Source organism: Desmodus rotundus, chromosome 1, assembly GCF_022682495.2.
Source record: "Desmodus rotundus isolate HL8 chromosome 1, HLdesRot8A.1, whole genome shotgun sequence".
Classification (NCBI taxonomy): domain Eukaryota; kingdom Metazoa; phylum Chordata; class Mammalia; order Chiroptera; family Phyllostomidae; genus Desmodus; species Desmodus rotundus.
In genome coordinates, this window is record NC_071387.1 from 46,142,226 (window position 1) to 46,163,004 (window position 20,779).

General features: G+C 38.7%; 1 protein-coding gene across 1 annotated transcript in view; it reads right to left on the reverse strand.

Annotated features, from left to right (window-relative positions):
- Positions 1–20,779, reverse strand: part of GDA (guanine deaminase) — a 74,298-nt gene that overhangs the window by 36,327 nt on the left and 17,192 nt on the right. Inside the window, exon 2 of the mRNA XM_024555475.4 lies at positions 1,000–1,088. Within this exon, the coding sequence (XP_024411243.2) occupies positions 1,000–1,088 (89 nt within the window). The remainder of the gene's footprint in view (positions 1–999; positions 1,089–20,779) is intronic.

The following is a 20,779-nucleotide window of genomic DNA, read 5'->3' on the forward strand; positions in this document are numbered from 1 at the left end:
ATAGCTGCATAGTATTCCATTGCGCAAATAAATGTACCAGGGCTTTTTTAGCCACTCCTCTATTGATGGGCACTTGGGCTGCTTCCAAATCTTGGCTACCGTAAATAGCACTGCAACAAACTTAGGGGTATGAATATTCAGTCAATACAGTGTTTTGGGTTTCTGTGAGTATACTCCAAGAAGTGGAACAAAAATCTGAAATGAACCCACTGGAAGAAATCAACAGCAGGCTGGATAAAGCTGAGGATCGAAGCAGTGATCTGGAGACCAAAATCACAGAAAACACCAGTTCACGGGTGGGGTTAGCCCTCAGGGCAGACCTATATCTCAGTCTATGGGGCACTGTTCAGGGGCTAACCCCGAGGCAGAATCGTTTCTAGCAGGATCTGCTGAGGCAAGCACATAATATGTTCAAACATATTTTGAACAAATTATTTAAAAACTACTAAAAGCAGTTGGAACATAAAATCACAGCTCAAATGCACTTTTGGAAATAGGTCTTACCTAAGCAACCATGCTGTCAGAGCAATGGCTCCCCGAAGTGCCCTCCTCCCCTCCCTACAGTTATCTCTACCATGCTTTCTGTATTTCCTCTACAGAAGGTGCACCACTCATCACTGTCTATGTATATTACATATGCACTGTAATGTCTATGCACTGTCTGTGATCTTACATATCTGTGCACTTGCTTACTCTGTGCTCCCCAAGGGCTGTAAACGCTGCCGGGGCAAAGACTTAGTAAACGATCTTCACCCCCAGATCCTAGTTTGCGCACATACTAAGCTCAACAAATATTTGCTGAAGGATTAAACAAAGGAAGGCAGCCTCCAGTACTCAACACTTCTGTCCTATCCTTCAGTTTCCTGTTCTTTATCTCCTCCTTCACACCTCACACCTTAAAATATTTAAAAAGCCCTCTCTGTCTCTCAAGGCAGGTCTCTTATCATTTGAGACAAGTTAATGGCATCCACAAAAGGGAAGAAGTTAGGTAGGACTTACTGGCGGCTCAGTTCTCTTACATCACACGGCTTGAAGAACCATTCTTTGGCCAGCTTTTCTTGTTGAGATGCTTCTTCTAAAAACACTATCTTTAAAAGAAAGAAAGAATCACAAGTTAGTGAACCATACAGAGTCACTCATTGCTACTAAATACATAAATCTTTTTAAAAGAGACTATACTGTAGCTGAGTTAATTTTAAAAGGTACTTGATACCAAATGGGATTGAGTTTAGAGGCAAAAGGCAGTTGTTTGCCTTTGGCTGCCCAAAGAAATAAACTGCATGTTATTTCTCCTTTTCTGCCATTCTACACATACAAGTAAGACTTCAAAAATTCTAATTTGAAGATACAGGGTGTTTAAAATGGCTAATTGATATTCATTTCTTCCCCACCCCTGAAAATGATTAAAGGAAACAATTGTTTATAGAAAGTACACCTCACTGCAGAGGACTAAAAATTTTTGTCTATTTTTGGCTATTATGGGAAACTCAAGTCCAGAGCACTGCAGTACTGCACCACGGGGTAATTTATTAACACTGAGTAATTGCTCATAGTTGCCTGACAATTGAGTCTTCGCACGAACTAGGTTGATGTTCTGCTACTAGTTGTCTGCAGTATTCTGCTGGTAGTACATGAACATCGTGATTGCTCCTCTTAGGTTTGTGAGGTCTGATGCCCATGGGTTGGAAACCTCTCTTGGTCTGGTTCCCCCTCTGCAAACAGGGGGTAACATCAGTACATACTTCACAAAGCTATTGTGAGGCCTTTAGATCATTTGAGTAAAGAAGTTAGCACATCCTTGGAATATGTCAAATGCTAGATACATTATATCTGATGCTAATATTTTTTTAGTATAGTGTGATTGCTTTCTCTATAAAAATGGCTTGCAAAGCAAGACAGGGCAAGGAAGAAATACCTTGTTTCACTTTTAATGAAATACTGTGAGAAAAAACATTTCATGGAACATGAAATACTGAAAAAAAAACTGTAGATAAAATGTGTCTAAGTAATTAGAAGCAAGGCAATATACTGCAAAAAATAATCTGTAGAACTAAAAATAAAATAAATGTTAACTTCTTTATTCATTAGATACCCTTTCTTAAAAATTAGAATATTTTTAGAAGAGAAAGTGAAGATGTAACTTCTACAAATAAGGAAGACTAATTTGATGATTCAAAAAATACATTTGAATAAATAAATATCAAAGCAGACACAAAATTAATCAAAACCCACAAAAACAGAATCTACTACTATATCTCAGAACTGATTTACTATTAAAACAATAATAAAATATTTGTAAAACATTCTATTTCCACATTTGAAAATATATTTGAAATAAATGACTTTGAGAAAAATATAAATGATCAAAATATATTCCAGAGAGGTAGGAAAACTGAATCAACTAACTCTAGAAGTTTTACGAACTGAGTTTTACTAACTCTTTAGGAAATCATATGGTTCAGAACCATGCTGTCTAATAGAAATATAGTGCCCATCACAAATGCATATGTAACTTTAAATTTTCTAATAGCCACAGTAACTGTTTGAGACAAAACAGGTAAAATTAATTTTAAAATGTTTTATCTAACAACATAGGTGGCCATGATAAAAGATTATCATGTCAACATGAATCAACATAAAGTTATTCACCTTATTTTGGTGGGGGTATTTAGTCTTTAAATTCCTGGGTGTATTTTGCATTTGCATTTAAAGTATATTTCAATTGGATAACTGAATTTTTATCAGAAATATATTATCTATATAGTTAGATTTTATATAATTTACAAAAAGTAGATTCACATACCCAGATTGATCCAAAAACACTTAAAAGATTTCCAAAACTGAGATGAGTCTCAATTCTTAAATGGAAAATTAAATTTAAAATAAAAAACAAGAAATTTAAAAATTAAAAACTTTAATTCATAGTCTTGCCACATTTCAAGTGCGAATGTACTGCATTGGACAGCACACATTCAGAGAATTTCTCTCCTAATTTCTTTCCCGCTCACAAAAACAGATAATATCTGTGCAGGGTAAAGAGCCCCAGGGCATGGAAGAGAGTGGACACCTCTCCCTTGTTAACAAAACTAGCATAATCCTCATATAAAACCTGACAAAGAACACACAACCCATTCATAAACACATACATGCAAACAGAGAGTGGAAATTACAAGCCAGTGTCATCTGTCATCTGTTATTTAATAAAATAGATGCCAAAATAATCCCAATGATATACTGGCAATAAAAAGCAAAAGGAATTAAAATAATAATTTAGAATGTCTGCAACACGTAAGCCTCAATTACTCTAACCAAGCAAGACACAACTTCTATCAATTTACAACAGATTTTTATTAGTTGGGCAAGAATCCAGCTCCTTAAAGACCAATAGAATAAACCCACTCACTCTCTTTCCTGTTATCTTCAGCTGACATTCAAGCTAGAATTCACCTGCTCCTCACATAAACACCAAGGATCTTGATCTGCATCACTATTTTCATTGAAGCTCTGTCCTTCTTTTTCCCGGATTGAGCTCCCACTACTCTCCACTTACCAAAACCCTTCACTGTGACCTTCCGTTTCTGCCCTTCCATAAGCAGCAACTCCCCTGTGTCTTCAGTGTAAGTTCTGAGTTTCTCCCTCCCAACAGCTGGGGCTCTACCCTGAGGACATGGCTTCCCCAATGCTTCTCAAATGGCAAGTGTTCGTACAGCAGGCTCAGGCAATGAGTTTGGTGCATTCTGTAGCCACCATGGCCATTTCCAAACCACTTATCCTGCAGCTTCTTGTAAATAAAGAAGGCTTCTTCAGCTTTCAAGAGCATCTTTTGCTTCTTTTTTGTTGTTCTCCTTTACCAACCTTTCTCTCATTGCTCAAACCTGTTGACGCCTGCCTCACACCCTTCCTTGAAGACCTTTCTTCTTTATAATACCAACCTGGAGAACCCTTCTGACACCATGGCCTGCTATTGCCGTGAACATCACATTATAACTGCCCCACCTCCAAAACTCCCAGTTCACACATCTGATCACAATTTCTTCTTTTACTTGTTTGCCATTTCAACTCCAACCAATTTTCTACTTTAAGAAGCCCTCCCTTTACCTTCTCCCTTCCACTTATCTCAATCCAGCAGCAGTCTTCTTTCACCACTTCCCATGTACAGCTTGAATTCTACCGTGTATTATTTCATGCTTATGACTTTTAGTCAACATACATCAGATGAAAGTTCAACCCTAACTAAAAGCAACTGTCTGCTTCTCTGGGGGGCACGTGATAGATGGAATAACCAAGCCTTAAGCTCAAATGTGCTCCTACCAATGCCTGTGCCTGACGTCCAAAGATATTTCTCTAGCACTCTGGTCTTTACTTTCAAGAAAACTTATAGGAGACCTAATTGCTTATCCACTGACAGATTATTAAAAATATTTTTGATGATAGATTAATATACAATTTTTATCAAATAACTCAGAAGGAGTTCAAAGAATTGAGAGATATACTGGAGACTGTTCTGCGTGGTGTAGGCCCAGCTCCCACTCAGACAGGCCGGTGGGGAGTGAGGTACAGCACACAGGACCCACACCCATGGATAGGTTCTCTCGTGGGGAATCAGGCCCTCATTGTACCCAGGCCACTTTGAGACTTGCTTTTTGCTAAAACTTCCTCACCCTGAATTGAGGCAACAAACGTTTACTGCACATCTTTAAAGTAACTTCCTAAAATCTATGCGAAACCTTCCAAGGATGAGTGTAACCAGCTTAACCACTTTTCCCTTTACATTTGCAAATATCCTTCCTCTTTTATGTAATTAGCAACGCCCTCTCCTTTGTTTTTTGTAACTGCCTAAAGGGAACCTGTGCATAGTAAATGAGGACCATCCTCAATGTAATGTGCCCAGAAAAGCAATAAAAGCCTGTCAAGGCAAGGGTCAGCATGCTCTCCCCCTGAGAGAGTGGCCATGCCGTCCATTTTCTTCCACAAGACTCGGTAATCCGTATGAATCTGTCCATTGCAGCCACAACACATGGGTCCCACCAGCTGAGATCCGCATCACAGATATTGCTATAAGAAACTCCTCCCACCCTCATCTTTTATTTATGTGAAACTAATTCTCAGCATTTACTTCTATAAAAATAAAAAATGAGAAAAAGTGATGGTGCTTGTATTTCATTCATTCTGCCAAGTAACTAGATATATTTATCTAGTTGGAGAAAAATAAAACAGCCTTTTAATTTCACATTTAACAAATGATCTTCAACATCTATAATACATATTTTTAAATTTCCTTATGGACCCAGAAAATTTTAAACATTTAAATTTATGTACACAAATTTAATTGCACTGGTTGATCAATAAAACCAGATTGTATTAGCACAACTCTAAGGAAAGTAGAATATAACTAGCAATTCAAGAAAAGAAAAGTACTATATAGCATTTTAGATCATTAAAGAGAGGTTAGCTCATGATTTTTAGACTAGTTTAAGGTAGATTTGAAATCATTACATTTTCACTCCATCAAATACATTTAATAAATAATGTCAGAGTGTCCATCAGCAGTTGAATAGATAAAGAAGTGGTACATATATGCAATGAAGTATGACTCAGCCATTAAAACAAGAACGAACCTTTGCCATCTAGAATAATGTGGGTGGACCCAGAGGGTATTGTGCTGAGTGAAAAAAGTCAGACAGAGAAAGACAAATGTCATATGATTTCACTCAAATGTGGAACCTGAAAAAAAGCAAAATAAATAAACAAGCAGACCAGAAACAGACTCACAGATACAGAGAACATTTTGACAGTTGCCAGACTGAAGGGAGACTGGGAGAACGAGTGAAAAAGGTGAAGAGATGAAGTACAATCTGGTAACTGCAGAACAGTCATGGGGATACAAAGCACAATACAACATAGAGAACATAGTCAATACTATGTGACAACTATGTGTGGTGTCAGATGAGTACTAGACGTGTCGGGATGATCACTTTGTAAGTTACATATACTCGATGTCTAATCACTGCTTTGTGCACCTGAAACTAATGTAATATTGTACATAATCTGTAAATTAATAATAAAATGTTTTTTAAATGTAATGTCACAGTTCAATTTTGGCATGCATATATCTACAATTTGCCAGAAATTATGAACTTTATACATATTTAAATTTAATAAAAATTATGCATATCAGCTTATACAATATGAAAGCATATAAAGCTTTTCAAAATTCTTATAGGAGCACATTAGCAAAAAACATGCCGAGCATTTCTCTAGTCAACTCGTATTCTAGCCTTCTACTTTGATGATTTTAAATCCACTCTCTCTTCAAATCTCTGCCCCCAGTTACTCCAAAAATATACACCATACATATACAATACTGAAAAACTGAAAATAATTTCAAATCAGTCATTAAGGGATTGGTTAAATATGACTAAACACTGCAGGAGTTAAAGTGACAGTGAAGATGTATACGGTTGAATGGAAAATTATCCTCAATACAATCTTAAGATGTTTTTTAAAATGAAGCTTGTTAGATAACATGAATGGTATGATCACGTTTTAGAAGAATATGGTATATTAACCCACAGGTTAATATATCTTTATAATGGATCTGGGGGTAATTTTTGCTCTCATCTTTACACTTTCACAATTTTATCTTTTATAACTTTAGATTCAAAATTGTTAATAATAAATGTTTTACTTTAGATAAAACTTTTAAGTCAATTCCATTTTAAATGTATATAAAAATGTAAAGTAAAGAACATATAAATACATAATCTCCACTCACAGAGCCTAGGCTGGGTAGTTAAGACACACAGATAGCTAATTGGTGACCAGGTGGGAAGGAATGGCGACAGAGTGCAACGGGCCCCCCAGTTCCGATGGACAGACGCTGCTGTGCATGGTCGGCAAAGGATTCAAAGAAGGGTAGAACTTCAACAATGATGGGTAGGATTTGACACTTGATGGGTACCCGGGATTAAAGAGAGAGGGATGGAAGAGGTAAATAATGATAGAAGGAGAGGCACAAAAGCCAAAAGCCACAAAATGTGTTATAGATGTGAGTGTACTTTATAAACAGCAGGGCACTGGGTTAGGGAAAACTTTAATTCACAAATTAAGTATTTCATAGATTTTTTCTTGCTCTTATTCATGTATTAACTCAACAATTACTGCCCAAGTGGCTCTTGTGTGAGAAGCAATATTCCAGGGAGTAGGAACAATAAGTTAATAGATGAATATAAGACATGTTATATATAACGAGTACTATGATAAAAAATAAAGCAAGGTAAATAGGTGACATAAAATGTGGGGTGTGGTGTTCTCTCTGAGAAATAATTTTGAAAACAGGTTTGTGTGAAGGGAGGGAGTCAACCACTAGGGTATTTTGAGAAGAGCATTCCAGACAGTGAGAACAATCAATACAAAGTCCCCAACATGCATATTTAAATTAGATGCTTGGCATGTTTTAAAACATCAGGCAGGTGAGTGGGATAAAATACAAGAACTAGAAGAAAGAGTGGTAGGTAGCTTTGTAGGTCCTGGTATAACCCTGAGATTCATTTTTAAGAAATCTCTAAAAATATTTTGGAAAACAAAATGGCAAAAATACAAAATATCATTGATGTTTTCTTTATGGGGCAATGGGTCTTTTCACCTGAAGTTACCTGGGTTTATGTGGCCATTCATTCAGTTATTCAACCATTCACTATTAAGAGTGCCTGTTATGGCCCCCAGTCCTCCTCACAGGCCACAGTCTAGGTGGTCCGTGAAGCACATACAGCAGTCGCTAAAACACAAATTTCATAAAATCATAAAATCATAGATGGTGCCAGCTGGTAGGAACCTTTTCATCTAACCCTCTTATTTTCCAGATGAGGAAATTGAATCCCTTCTGTTAAGCAAATGACTCCAAGTGCTCTCTTACTTGAAACTGGGAATATTTAGGATGAGCAAATAATGAGAATGTCAAGAATACCAAAGCCAAAAGAGATGAGTAATGACTAACAGCTAAAGAAAAAAAATCTCTGCAAGATAGAGGCTTCAAACACCAGATGGCAAATTTGGACAAGAGGCCTGTTGCTATGGAACAGAGTAAACTGCCCTTCGGGCCATTGTGAAGTAGCTCAGCCATCCAACAAAACAAGGTAACATGTATACGTTCGTGTTGCAACCCATTACACAAAACCCACTCTTAGGTACTGCAGTGGGAGATAAAATCAGATTCTAAAAAAGGATGTCTCAAGATTTCTGAAGCTTTTGGACAAAGATGAAAATTACCACATTAGCTCAATCCACCTGAAACAGATTAATGGAAAAGAAAGAAGTAAGATTGCCTTAAAAAAAAAAAAAAAAAAAAAAAAAAAAAGACAGGCTGTAAAGGTAGAATCTAGCAAATTCATATTATAAAGGCACCAAAGGAAAACATGAGGGACTTAGATCTTTAGGTCCCAGATTCTGATTTCACAGGTGAGGAAACAGACCAGGTGATGTGAATTGCCAAAGGTCACAGGGCAAGCCAGGAGTATCTGCTGGACTTGACCCAAGCTCCCAGAGATTCTTCCACATCTCTGACTGTTTCTCTAACAGTACGCAACAAGGGTCAGCAAACATCCAGCAAAGAGCCGGACAGTAAATTTTTTAGGCTTTGCAGACCGTATTGTCTCCGTGATACTCCTCAGCTCCATCATGGCAAAGCAACAGCAGCCATAGACAATATATACACTGGGTGCTGCTATGTGCCAATAAAACTGTATTTAGAGAAAACAATTTACATTTTACATAATTTTTTTTCATTAAGAAATATTCTTTTTTTTTTCAACCATTTAAAAATGTAAATACCATACTTAGTTTGCTGGCCATATAAAATCAGACAGTGGGTGGATTTGACCTGTGGGCCACAGTTTGCCGACCTTTGAGGCAGGCTCCTAATAAGATGCTTGCAAATTGAAATTGTATCATCTGTGGCTTACACCGGTGTTTCCAGGCAGCATTATTTTAATTTATGATTGTTTTTCAATTTGTAATAACTTTAAACAATTGTTTCTTTAACTGCAGGGCCAGATAAAATACTCTGGGAAAAGTACAAATTCTGGCAGCTTTACAAGCCCTGCTTTACTGTAAAAAACATATTTTTGTTAAATAAAACAGTAACTTTAGTAATTTTTCCAGTCTCTGTTGAAGGCATCACTAATGATCCATTGGTATTAGTAACTTTTTACTAGAAAAATAAGGCAATGTGTTCCAAAATGATAGGATGTTTGATAATAATAAAAAGACTTAAATGTACTTATCTTTTCAAGACACTGTCCTACACATTTTACATGTATTAACTCATTTAAAACTCACAAGAATCTTATGAGGTATGTACTATATTACTAGCCCATTTTAAAGATGAGAAAATTGAGTCACACAGATGTTAAATGCTTTGCCCAAGACTACACAGCTGGTAGGTGGTCAATCTAGAATTTAAACCACAATTGGTCTCCAAGCTGGAGACTATTAAAGCTATACCATACACTTTTTTTAAAAAAACTGTCTTTTGCGCAAAATAAATAAATCAGTAAAACAGCCCCCCTCTTCCCTTTCCTTTTTCTTTATAAAATATTTCTTGGTGCTTTTCCTTTTCCTTCCCTTTCTTTAATACCCAGGTTGGTGGGCCTGATGAGAGCAGGCATGCGAAGGTAGTCAGGTCTAAGGGAGTGGTCAGGGCTCAGAAGGCTAATAGGGTCAGGGGAAACAGGCTGAGGAAGTGGAGAGTCAAGGAGGAAGGTTAAGTGGGCAGGGATTTGGCTGAGAAGAGAGCCACCAGGCTCAGGAGACTGATTACATACAGGGTTAATAAGCAAATACGTAAATATATGGTGGATAATGAGAGCCAGCCTTCTCAGAAGGGAGGTACAAATACGGAATGCTAGGAAAAACTTTGTGGTATTATGTTTAAATTAGAGGTATTGGTGTCAACTTGTGGTTTTTAATTTATTGTAGATCAATTATACAGGGGTGGGCAAAAGTAGGTTTATAGTTGTTCACATGGAAAAACACATGCAGGTGATGAATATGAACAATTGCTTTCTTAACTCTGTGTCTTATGTACTCACAACTGTAAACCTACTTTTGCCAACCCCTTTATTTATGTTAATATATATAGGTTTCCTTCCTTGCTCTATCTGCTGAGGGCGCCTACAAACAATGACACCCTGTAGCACTCAGCACACCTTGCTTTCTATATATCATTCTTCAATAGAAAGAACCAGAGAGATTCCAGAGCTGGAGCGAAGAAACTACAATTCCTTCTCAACACCATATATATTAATGTATTTCAAATATACTCAAAAATTTTTAATATTTTAAAAGAGCACAAGCATTTTAGAAATATTTCCTCTACCTCTTCTCTAGCTTTCTGAAAGAGATTGGCTTGCTTAAATTAAACACAGCAAAGGAAACTTCCAAGAAAAATGCCTTATAACTTGAGTGGATCAAATTCTATATAGCACCTTTGGCCCCATTTATCAACACAACTGAAATAATGATGGAATAAACTTTCAACAAATGTGAAAACAAACAAACAACAGCAACAAAAAGAAAGATCAGTGGTAGGAAAGTGCTTAGGGCTGGAAGCTTGGGAGGAGAGCAGAGTGACTGCCAAAGGGTATGGGCTTCTCCAGGGGGTAATGAGCATGTGCTAAAATCGATAGTGGGGGTGATAGCACACTCTGTGAGAATAGGAGAGCTCCTAAGTTGTATGGTAACTGGGTTACTAATATATCTCCACAAAGTTGTTTTTAAAAACCTAAAACAAGATAAATCTGGAACATAAGTTTGCATCACAAAGTAAGGAAGTGCCAAAATGTGGATGGACAGTGGTGAAAAGCACACAGATGCCACCTTGAAGGAGCTTCTACCAGCAAAATAGGGGCTAATATTGGGGTGAAAATAAATGATAATAGTAGTGAATTAAACTGCAATGAGTGAAATAGAAATCCATGAGTCTACACAAATAAATGAGTGAATAAATGAATGAATGAATGAATGAATGAGGGAGCCTTCTTTCTACAGTAGAATACTAACTAATACATGTGGAAGGAATGAGAGAAATAAAAAATGAGCATTTGGCACCACCATTTAATAAATTATTCATGCAAAAATCATCAATGAATGTTAAAACCAGTGGGTGATAATTCATTGAGGAACAGGGTGTTTATATAATTTCAAATTATTTCCCCACAAAACTTACTTTATAGAGAAAAATAGTAACTTTATGGTAGAGAAACCTGGTAAATAGCATCCTAACCAAGTGAACAAAGTTAAGATCAAGACTAATGGGATAAATCAGTATCATGTGCCTCCTGATATAATGCCCTGAGAAGAACACAGCATCGCTTCTGTGATATTCTTGCCAAAAATTGCAGAACTTGCATCTAATCATAAGGGGACATCCCGCAAACCCAGACTGAGAGACATTCTTAATACAAGACAAAAACTATCCTGTATTCTTGAAAATTATCCAGGACATGAAAAACAAAGACTGAAGGCTCACTCCAGACAGAAGACAATGAATGAAACATCCCAAGTAAATGCAACTTGTGATGTGATTCTGGAGGGGCTCTTGCACCGGAAAGACGAAGAGAGCTATCAAGGACGAAACTGGGCCAATGGGCAAAGTATGAAGGGATCTGTGGGTTTTGTGTAGAATTGTGTCTACATTAATTTATTGATCTAGATGATTGTACATGATTATGTAAGACAGCATCCTTATCTTTGTACAAAAATGCACCTTCAAATATTTAGACTGGAACAACATATCTATACTTACTCTCAATTAGTTATGAAAAATGTTATGTGTGTGCATTTACATATGTATATCTATACTATGTGTGGAGAGAGTGGGGAAGAACAATGAAGCAAATGTGGTAAATGTTAACACTGGGGAACATGGTTGAAGACTATGTAAGAGTTATTTATACTATCCTTGTAACTTTTTTATAACTTTGCAATGATTTAAAAATACAAAATTTAACTACAGAACTTAAATGCTATTTCTGTTTTGAAATACAAATATAAAGTATAAGAAAAAGCAAGAGCCTGATAAACCTAAGATTTAAGATAATGGTTTCCTCAGTTGGGGAAGGGAAGAAAATAGGATGGGGAGGCATACAGGGGGCTGCAAGATAACCAACAGGTCGTCATGTCTTCATTCATTACAACTTACACAGACATTATAACTGTTGTTTCTTTACGAGCAAATATATGAGCAGAAACAAACTCTCTGCTCACACTAAAAGTTATTTTTTAAACATCAAAATCCATATATAAAATGCTCACATTAATAATCTGTAGAACACCCAAATGATTAAGGAGAGAAGCTACAGAGGTGGGTGGAGGAGATGAGAAAACAGAATGACGTACATCAAGTATTTATAGCACCCCAACATCAGCAACCTAACTTGTCCCTTGTTTTTATAAGCAGTCAGTAATGTGCCATAAAATCTTTGCATGTACCTGAGTGCTGTGGATGTCTTTGGGATACAAATTATTACTCCCTAAATTATTAATTTTCTAAAATCAGAATCCCTTGACTCCAATCTGTGGACTAAGGAAACTCGTTTGGTGGGTGCATAATTTTCACCAAGTACTCAGTCAGATTCAGCCCAAATCTCAGAGCCAAGGTTAATGACAAATTTGAATCCTGAAATCATGAAATAAGCTAATAACTTCAGCATTTGCCTTGCAAAAGTCATCTTCAAAGACTACATTCAATGAGCAGGTAACTGAGAATGAATTTAGGAAAAGCACTCACTCTCTCTTTGATAACTGAAAGTGCCTCAAATACATAGCTACGGGTAAGAAAATGCAGGCACACCCAAAGGTCATGGCTACACATACCTACCCCTTTGGTCATTTTTAAAATCTGCCTTAGAGGTGTGTTATAGGTTGAGTTGTGTTTCCCCAAAATTCGTATATGGAAGTCTAAACCCCCAGTACCTCAGAACGTGACTGTATTTAGAGATAAGGTCTTCGTAGAGGGAAGCGAGTTATAATGAGGTCATTAGGGTGGCCTCTAATTCAGTATGACTGGTTCCCACATCAAGAGGAGAAATATGGACACAGAGACCTGCACAGAGGGAAGGTGAAATGAAGAGACATTGGGATAAAATGTTCATCAACAAGCCAAGAAGACAGGCCTAGACAGGTCCTTCCCTCATGGCCCTCAGAAAGAACCAACCCTGCTGACACTTTGATCTCGGACATCCAGCCTGGAGAATGGAGAGGCAATAAATTTCTGTTGTTATGGCAGCTCTCACAAAACAGAAAACCCTATGAGAAGGGAATTAGAAGACTGGTCTAATAAATCAACAGCAAAGCCCTGCGGAAGCCCTTTCTTGTCTTTTCTGTAGGTGCCTCAGCAGAGAAGCTTGAGGTGGTGAAAAACACACTAGACTTTCTGAAGAATCAAGTTTTACTCTCTATTAGCTTTGGGAATCAAGGCAAGTCCCTTAATCTTTCTGACTCAACCATTTAAAAAAATATGCTAATATCTGCCATATCTCCTTTCGACTCTATTCAGAAAAAAAAAAAAACAAAACCATTCCATGAACTGTAGATTTCTCCATAAGCACAAGGTATTTTCCGTAGTGTAATTTCTCGTATGGAACCCAGACTGGTACTTCAGGAGACAACTGCTGACATGTTGCGCTTTGATTTCAGAAAGTTATCTGATGGCCCCAGAGAATCAATGTTGTTGGACCTGCTCAGAAAAGGCAAGTGCATGACAGCAGAGTCAGAGGATTCATACCTGGTTTTATATTCCTACTTTCAAAAAGCTGCTTAACAGGAGGAGAGAAGCACGGCTGGAGAGCCCTAGAGACACATCACCGAGCCCTGCCCCAGACTCTTCTTCTTAACTTAGATGTGAAATGGACAACAGTTTGGAAGGGACAGTTTGTTCCTCAGATAGCAAAATCCAGTTATGAAAAGACAACCACAAAATAAGACTAACAAGATGAAGCTTAATGGGAATGTAAGTAAAATCTGCCATTTGCATTTAAGAAAAATTAAATGTATGAGGTAAAGAAAGATTTATGAGCCAGGTGGCTCAGTTGGTTGGAGCACTGTCCCCTACACCTAAGTGTCATGAGTTCGATTCCTGGTCAGAGCACATTCCTATGTTGCAGGTTCAAAGCCCAATCAGGGCTTGTGTAGGAGATAACCAATCAATGTTTACACATCAATGTTTGTCTCTCTCGCTTTCTCTCCCTTCCTCTCACTCTCCAAAATCAATAAAAACATATCCTTAGATGAGGATTTTTAAAAAATACACTTTTTAAAAAAGGGAGATATATGAGACTCTATAAATTAATGGTGTGGAATAGTTGTCCATTGGACAGATTCTAACTAAGGTCAAAATTTTAGAAATACAGGAGCCCTTGTTTTGCATGGTTCTGACATACATAAATTTCAAATGCTACAGTTCAGTTAAATAACTCCAGTCCCTTAACAACACGGTTCAAATATCAGTTACCATGGCCTATTAACTTAGAGTGACCGCACAAAGTACGAACTTGGCTTCTAGCTCTTCAGTCAAGTCACCTCATTCATAATGCATGTAGTGATCAGGGACCAATCACGTCACTTCTTCCAAAGTCTGCGGTAACTGTTCACTGGGCTTCTGTTACTCAGCTCACACATACACAGCAAAGCCTGTAGCCGCGCTGCCCCCTTGCCTCCCAGCAGTAAACTCATGGGGCATTTTACAAAAATGAATAACCAAAAGAGTGGATTGCTTAACAAAGAGGAAAGTACAGCAAAAACATGAAAAGTGGTAACACAAGAAGTGAAAACTGAGTCTAACATAGATGGAGTTACGGAAGAGTTGACCATGAAATATTGACATCGCCACCGTTCAAGACACAACATCTGTAGCCAGAGCAGCTTAGCCAACGTGAACTTATTGACACAGATGACAACAGTGGTTGAAGATAGTGACACCAGCAAAAAGCCCACTAGAGGAGCTCTCGAAGAAATATCTCAGAGATGTTTCACAATGCTGAGAGTTCAAAGGACAATCTGTTAGAAACGGATTCAAATTTACAAAGCAGGATGACACTCTGCCAAGGCAAACAAAAGATGCTCGCTCCATATTATGTTACATGATGAAAAGAAAAAGGCAAGCACTGTTCAAACTACTTTTAAGTTTTTTAAATAAAGAAATAAAGCACTTCAATTCTCTGTTTCTAATGTTTTAAATTACAGTGTACTAAAAATGAATACTAGTTACATTATTTTTCATTTCTCCATGTATTTAGATTTGAAAGATAAATTTAAACATTTTAACAGAAGTTTTTAAAGGTTTCAGATTCATCACAATTTCCATGTTGATTCTTTAGATTACAAGTATACCTCATTTTATTGCATTTCCCTTGGTCGGGCTTCACAGATGTTTCATTTTTGACACACTGAAGGCAAGACTTTCTACCAGCAGAAGGGTTACAATTTCCTGTATTGGAATACTCACTTTATCGTGGCGGTCTGGAACCAAACCTGTAATTTCTCCAAAGTTTACCTGTACCTTGCATGATTTCAGTTTTCACAGTCACTTCTTTCCAGTCCTGCGCTGTCGTGCACAGGGAGGACTGCTTCGTCATGTCCTTCTAGACTCAGCTTGGGTTATAGAACTAGTTGCTGATTTTTAGTCGTGGAGAGGTGCACTGAATTGAAATGTTTTACAGGAAGGTGACCAAAATGTGAAAAATCCTAAAATCAAAACTTGAGAGGAGCCCTGGCTGGTGTGGCTCAGTGGATTGGTCACTGGCCTGCAAACCAAAAGGTCACCAGTTCGATTCCCAGTCAAGGCACATCCCTGGGGTGCAGGTGGGTCCCTAGCTGGGGGTTGGTGAGAGGCAACCAATCGATGTTTTCCTCCCTTTCTTCTTCTCCCCTCCCCTCTATCTGAAAATAAATAAAATATTTTTTTAAAACTTCAGGGGAAATTCTGAATAGCATTTACATTATTTTGTTTAAAGAAGAAAGAGGTCATTGCAAATGATGGAAAAGCCATCACATAAAAGAGCCATTCTAGAGTAGCGGAACTAGCTTCCATAATGGAATATTCAGCAATAGAATTTTCAATTTCATGAATAAAAGAAGCTTCTAAAAATTGATATAAATGGGACTCAGTGACTCACAACATAGTGAACTCCTCAGAGTTGGAAGAGCCAGCAGAGGCTGACTGACCATCTGTCAGGGATGCTGTAACAGAAATTAATTCCTACTCAGGGTGAGAGGGGAGGCTCCACCCACAGCTGATGCCAAACATCAATGTAGTAGCTCTAAACTATGTCCACAGATTCTCTGACGCTCCTCTCTTCAAAACATGGAATCTAGTTCCCTCCCCAAACCTTGAGGTGGGCCAAACATAGTGACATGCTTGGAATGAAGTTTTCACAATGCAATGTGACTTCTAAGGCTAGTTTAGAAGAATACCTTCCACCTGGCTCCTTCACTCTTAGATTATTATTCTGGGAGAAGCCCCCAGTCACACCACGAGGGCAGTCAAGCAGCCCTGGGAGAAGTTCTCATGGGGAGAAACCAAAGATTGCTGTCAACACCAGTGAGTACCAGCTTACAGTCACGTGGATGAACCCGAGTGCTGTAGGTGGGTCCTTCAGCCCCCATCAAGCCTTCAGATGACTGCAGTCCTGGCCAACATCTTGGTGAGATGATCTTATCTCACCAGAGATCCTGAGCCACTCAGCTAAACTGCTCCTGAGTCCCTGACCCAAAGAAACTGTAATGATAACAAACTGTTGATTTCTGACCCTAAGTTTTAGGGTAATTTATTATGCAGCAACAGCTAGCAAATATAATCCATTTTGATCTGAACACTGAGGGTACATTGCAATCTCAAGAAGCCTGCTCAAACAGCTTTTTTTTTTTTTTTTTTTGCCAGTTTCCTTTTAATAGACTCAAACCACAATTCCCAAAAACTGGTCCCTGTAATTGAAGACTAAATGATTACCCAACGGTATTCTGCTGTAAAAAGGAGAGGAGGACTCCAAAGATAGTTCCTCCCACTCTGGCATTATCATCCCACATTCAGATCTGCTGCAGATTAACACAGATCTCACAAACGACTCTTAAAGATCTCTTTAGCAGGAAAGAAGTCCTTTTACAAGTTCATCACTCAGTTGCAAATCGTCAATGAAATGAGAGCTGAGCCCTTTCAGCTTCCATACGTGAAAGAACCATTTCCTTCAATTATGGCACCACTTGCTCACCCAAACTTGAAGGTTCAGCCCAGATTTCTAATGAACTCCAAATCTATATATCTGACATTTTCCTTAACAGCTCATTTGTATTTCTCACAAGACACTCCAAAGCCAACACGTCCAAAACAGAGTCCATGATCTTACTGCCCAAACTAGTCCCTATCCAGGGTCCCTGTTTGAGAGAATGAGACAACATTAATTCAGGGCACAATCCAGAAAACTTTGTCACATCTTTTTCTCACCTCCTGCTTAAAATTTCGATGGTTTCCCAGTGAATTCAGGATAAAGAAAAAAGTTTGTAACCTGGTCTACGGGGTCCACAGTGGCCTGCACCTACCTGCCTCACCAGGCTAATCCCATCTCAGCCTAATCCCATGCCTTGTGCTTCCCTCTCCCTTGCTCTCTCTGCTGCGCCACTCTGGTCCCATTTCCGACCCAGTGAGCACCTTCCTCTCCCCACCACTGGGCCTTTCTTTACACACAAGCTTCTCTCAGCATGGAGCACCCTTCCTTTCACCTCACACAGTTAGCCCCAACTCATCTTTCGTATTTCAGTGTAGCTTATTTCAGTCCTTCCTTAGGAAGCCTTTCCTGACTAGCTCAAATTTCCCATCCTCACCCCCATTCATGCTTCCACCCCCAGATGATAATTCTCAAAACACCAGTCACCCCTTCTTTATGGTAATACATTGTGTTAAATGCACAAAACCTGGAACCAGGCTGCCTGGCTTAAATCATTTCTGGTTGTGTGAATTTGGGCAAGTTACTAAAACTCTCTGTGTCTATTTTCTATAAAATGGGGATAATAGTGATGAACATGTTGTAAGGATTAAATGACACAGTGTGTGTAAAAAGCTCAGAATAGGGCCAGGCACATCACAGGCATTATGTAATTCTGAGCTATTGTTTTATTATAGCTGCAATTTCACATGTACTCATAATTATTATTTTATTCATATCTGTCTCTACTATCAGGAGGCAAATTCTACAAGGGTGTCTATTTTTACTTACTGTCATGCTTCCATAGCCTGCCATAGTCTTAGCACATGAGAAATACCTGATAACATTTGATGAATGAATAAATAAGGGTAATGTAGGGCCTGAACTCTAGAGAATCTTAAAGTGTCACAGTAAAGGGTTTATAATTTATTCTCTAAAAGTTTTAAGCAAGAGTCACATAGGAAAATAAGTGGAGCAATGATTGTAAGGTATGCTGGGAAGAGAGTTGAGAGACAGAACCCTTAGTGAACCCTCTGAATGACTCCTCTGGGTGGAGGCAATGGTCAGTGTAGGGGGGGCAGAGAGACGAGTGTCATGTGGGCAGAATGTTAGAGAAGGGCCCACACAACTTGGTAGTACACTGGGCCTGGAGGGAACAGTTGAGGCTGTGTATGAACACTAAGCATGTTAATGAGAGAATGAGGACAACAGGACAGAACTATGGAAGCCAAAGGAGATGTTGGTTTGGAGGAGTGGAGGAGAGATGGTGGTGGGGGAGCAGGACGTGCAGATAGAGCTGCCCAACAGCTGGGGTGGGCACAGGACTGGAGCTCTTGGGTGGCCAGATCTGGCGATGGAGATTGGAATCATCTGTGCCGAGGTGAACATCAACCCCCAGTCAAAGGCTGACATAATCTGGGGAAGAGAATATGGGGTGAGAAGGGCCATTTGGGGAAGTCTGGGGTTTGCAGCTGACAGAGTCTGGAAGGGGGAAACGAGCCAGGAAAGGAATGGTAAGAGGTAAAGTCAGAAAGACAGGACTAGGAGGTAAGGACATGGACGCTCACTCCCACCCACTATTTAAGAATTCAGCTGAAGGGTCAGCCACTTCTTTGGCACTGTTTGCATGTATTTGTCCATAGTAATGTGGTATGCTGAATAATGGCCACCAAGAATACCCAGTTCCTAATCCTTGGACCTGGTGAATGTTACCTTACATGGCAAAAGACACTTTGCAAATGTGGCTAAATTAAGGGTCTTGATGGGGGAGATTATCTTGGATTACCTGGGTGGGCCCTAATGTAATCACAAGTGTCCTTAGTAGAGGGAGATTTGACAGGGAAAAAAGGCGACATGACCACTGACGTAAGAGGCTGTGCTGCTGGCTTTGAAGATGGAGGGACCAAGGATGCAGGGAATGAAGCTTTAGAAACTGGAAAAGGCGAGGAAACAGATACTCCCTTACAACTTCCAGAGGGAGCAGGGCTCCACTAGCACCTTGATTTGGGGCCCAGTGGAACTGATTTCAGACTTCTGACATCAGCATGCCCACATCCACGTCCACAAAACTGCAAGCATATTCCAGGGTCATCTGTTAAAGTCACAGCTGTGTGTGCCAAGGGCCTGTGACGGGATGCACACCAATCAAATCATTGCATACAGAGGCTGGGAGGAGAAATCACAAGATTTGGCAGGAGCTTGCTTAAAATATGCTTCTTGGAACATACACACTCCAAAAGCAGGGACTTCTAAATTTAAAAAGACAAAAGAAGCATAACAACAAATTCATGAACCTTGATTGGATTCCGTTTGTCTGGGTTTTTTATTTTAAGCTCAAAAGACATGTTAGGGACAATTGAGAAAATCTGAACATGAATTACAGCTCATTAGAGGACATTGGGAAGTTATTGTGAATTTTCTAAAGCGTGATAATGGTACTGTGGTTATGTAGGAAAGTACCCTTAACCTAGCAGATGCAAGCTGAAGAAACTCATGATGCCTGCACTTGTCTTCAATTGTTTCCATAAAAACAGAGAGTTAGTAAATGTAAAAAAAAAAAAAACACAAAAACAACAATGAAAAAAACATGCCTCTTGGCCTACCTCTTGTCATGTTCAGTGATGCATTTCCACTGATAACTCAGGGCAGTATATGTTGTTTAAATGTACATCATATGCCATTAAACTGCTAAGGATTCAAATAAATGGGTAAGAGAGAATCCTTGCCTCTGCAGAGTTTATTTTCCAGCTGGGGAAATAAAATTTCCATGCATATAGGAAATTGAGGACAATGCATGGTGACATGTTTCTAAAGCAAATTGGTATCACAGGCTAAGCTGGGAAAACCCAGAGAAGAAAGAACATTTCTAGTGAGGAGGAGAGAAGTTGGGTTGGCTTTTCTTGCGGAGGAGGCGATGGATACAGTGTATATCGGGGAGAAAAAGGGGTAGGGGTACTCGGGATGGGAATAAAAAGACGAGAAGCCCGAAGACATGAAAACACGTAAGTCAATATGTGGTTCTATTGCCATAATTGTCACATCATTTCCTTCCCACATCTTTTTACTGTCTTCTCACTCTATCTACCCAGTGATTTGGCATTTTTGATGTATCCAATCCTGTCTCAATTATACTTATAGATTTATTCTAATTCCAAAGGCATATCTAGAATTAGTCTTCTTGTTTTTCTTCTTTCTACTTGTCTGGCTAGTCTAAAAAAAAAAACAAAGAATGATTGTACAGGCCTCCATTCATACATATAAGAGGTGTGGTTCTCTTCTGAATGTGACTCACTTACATGTTGCTT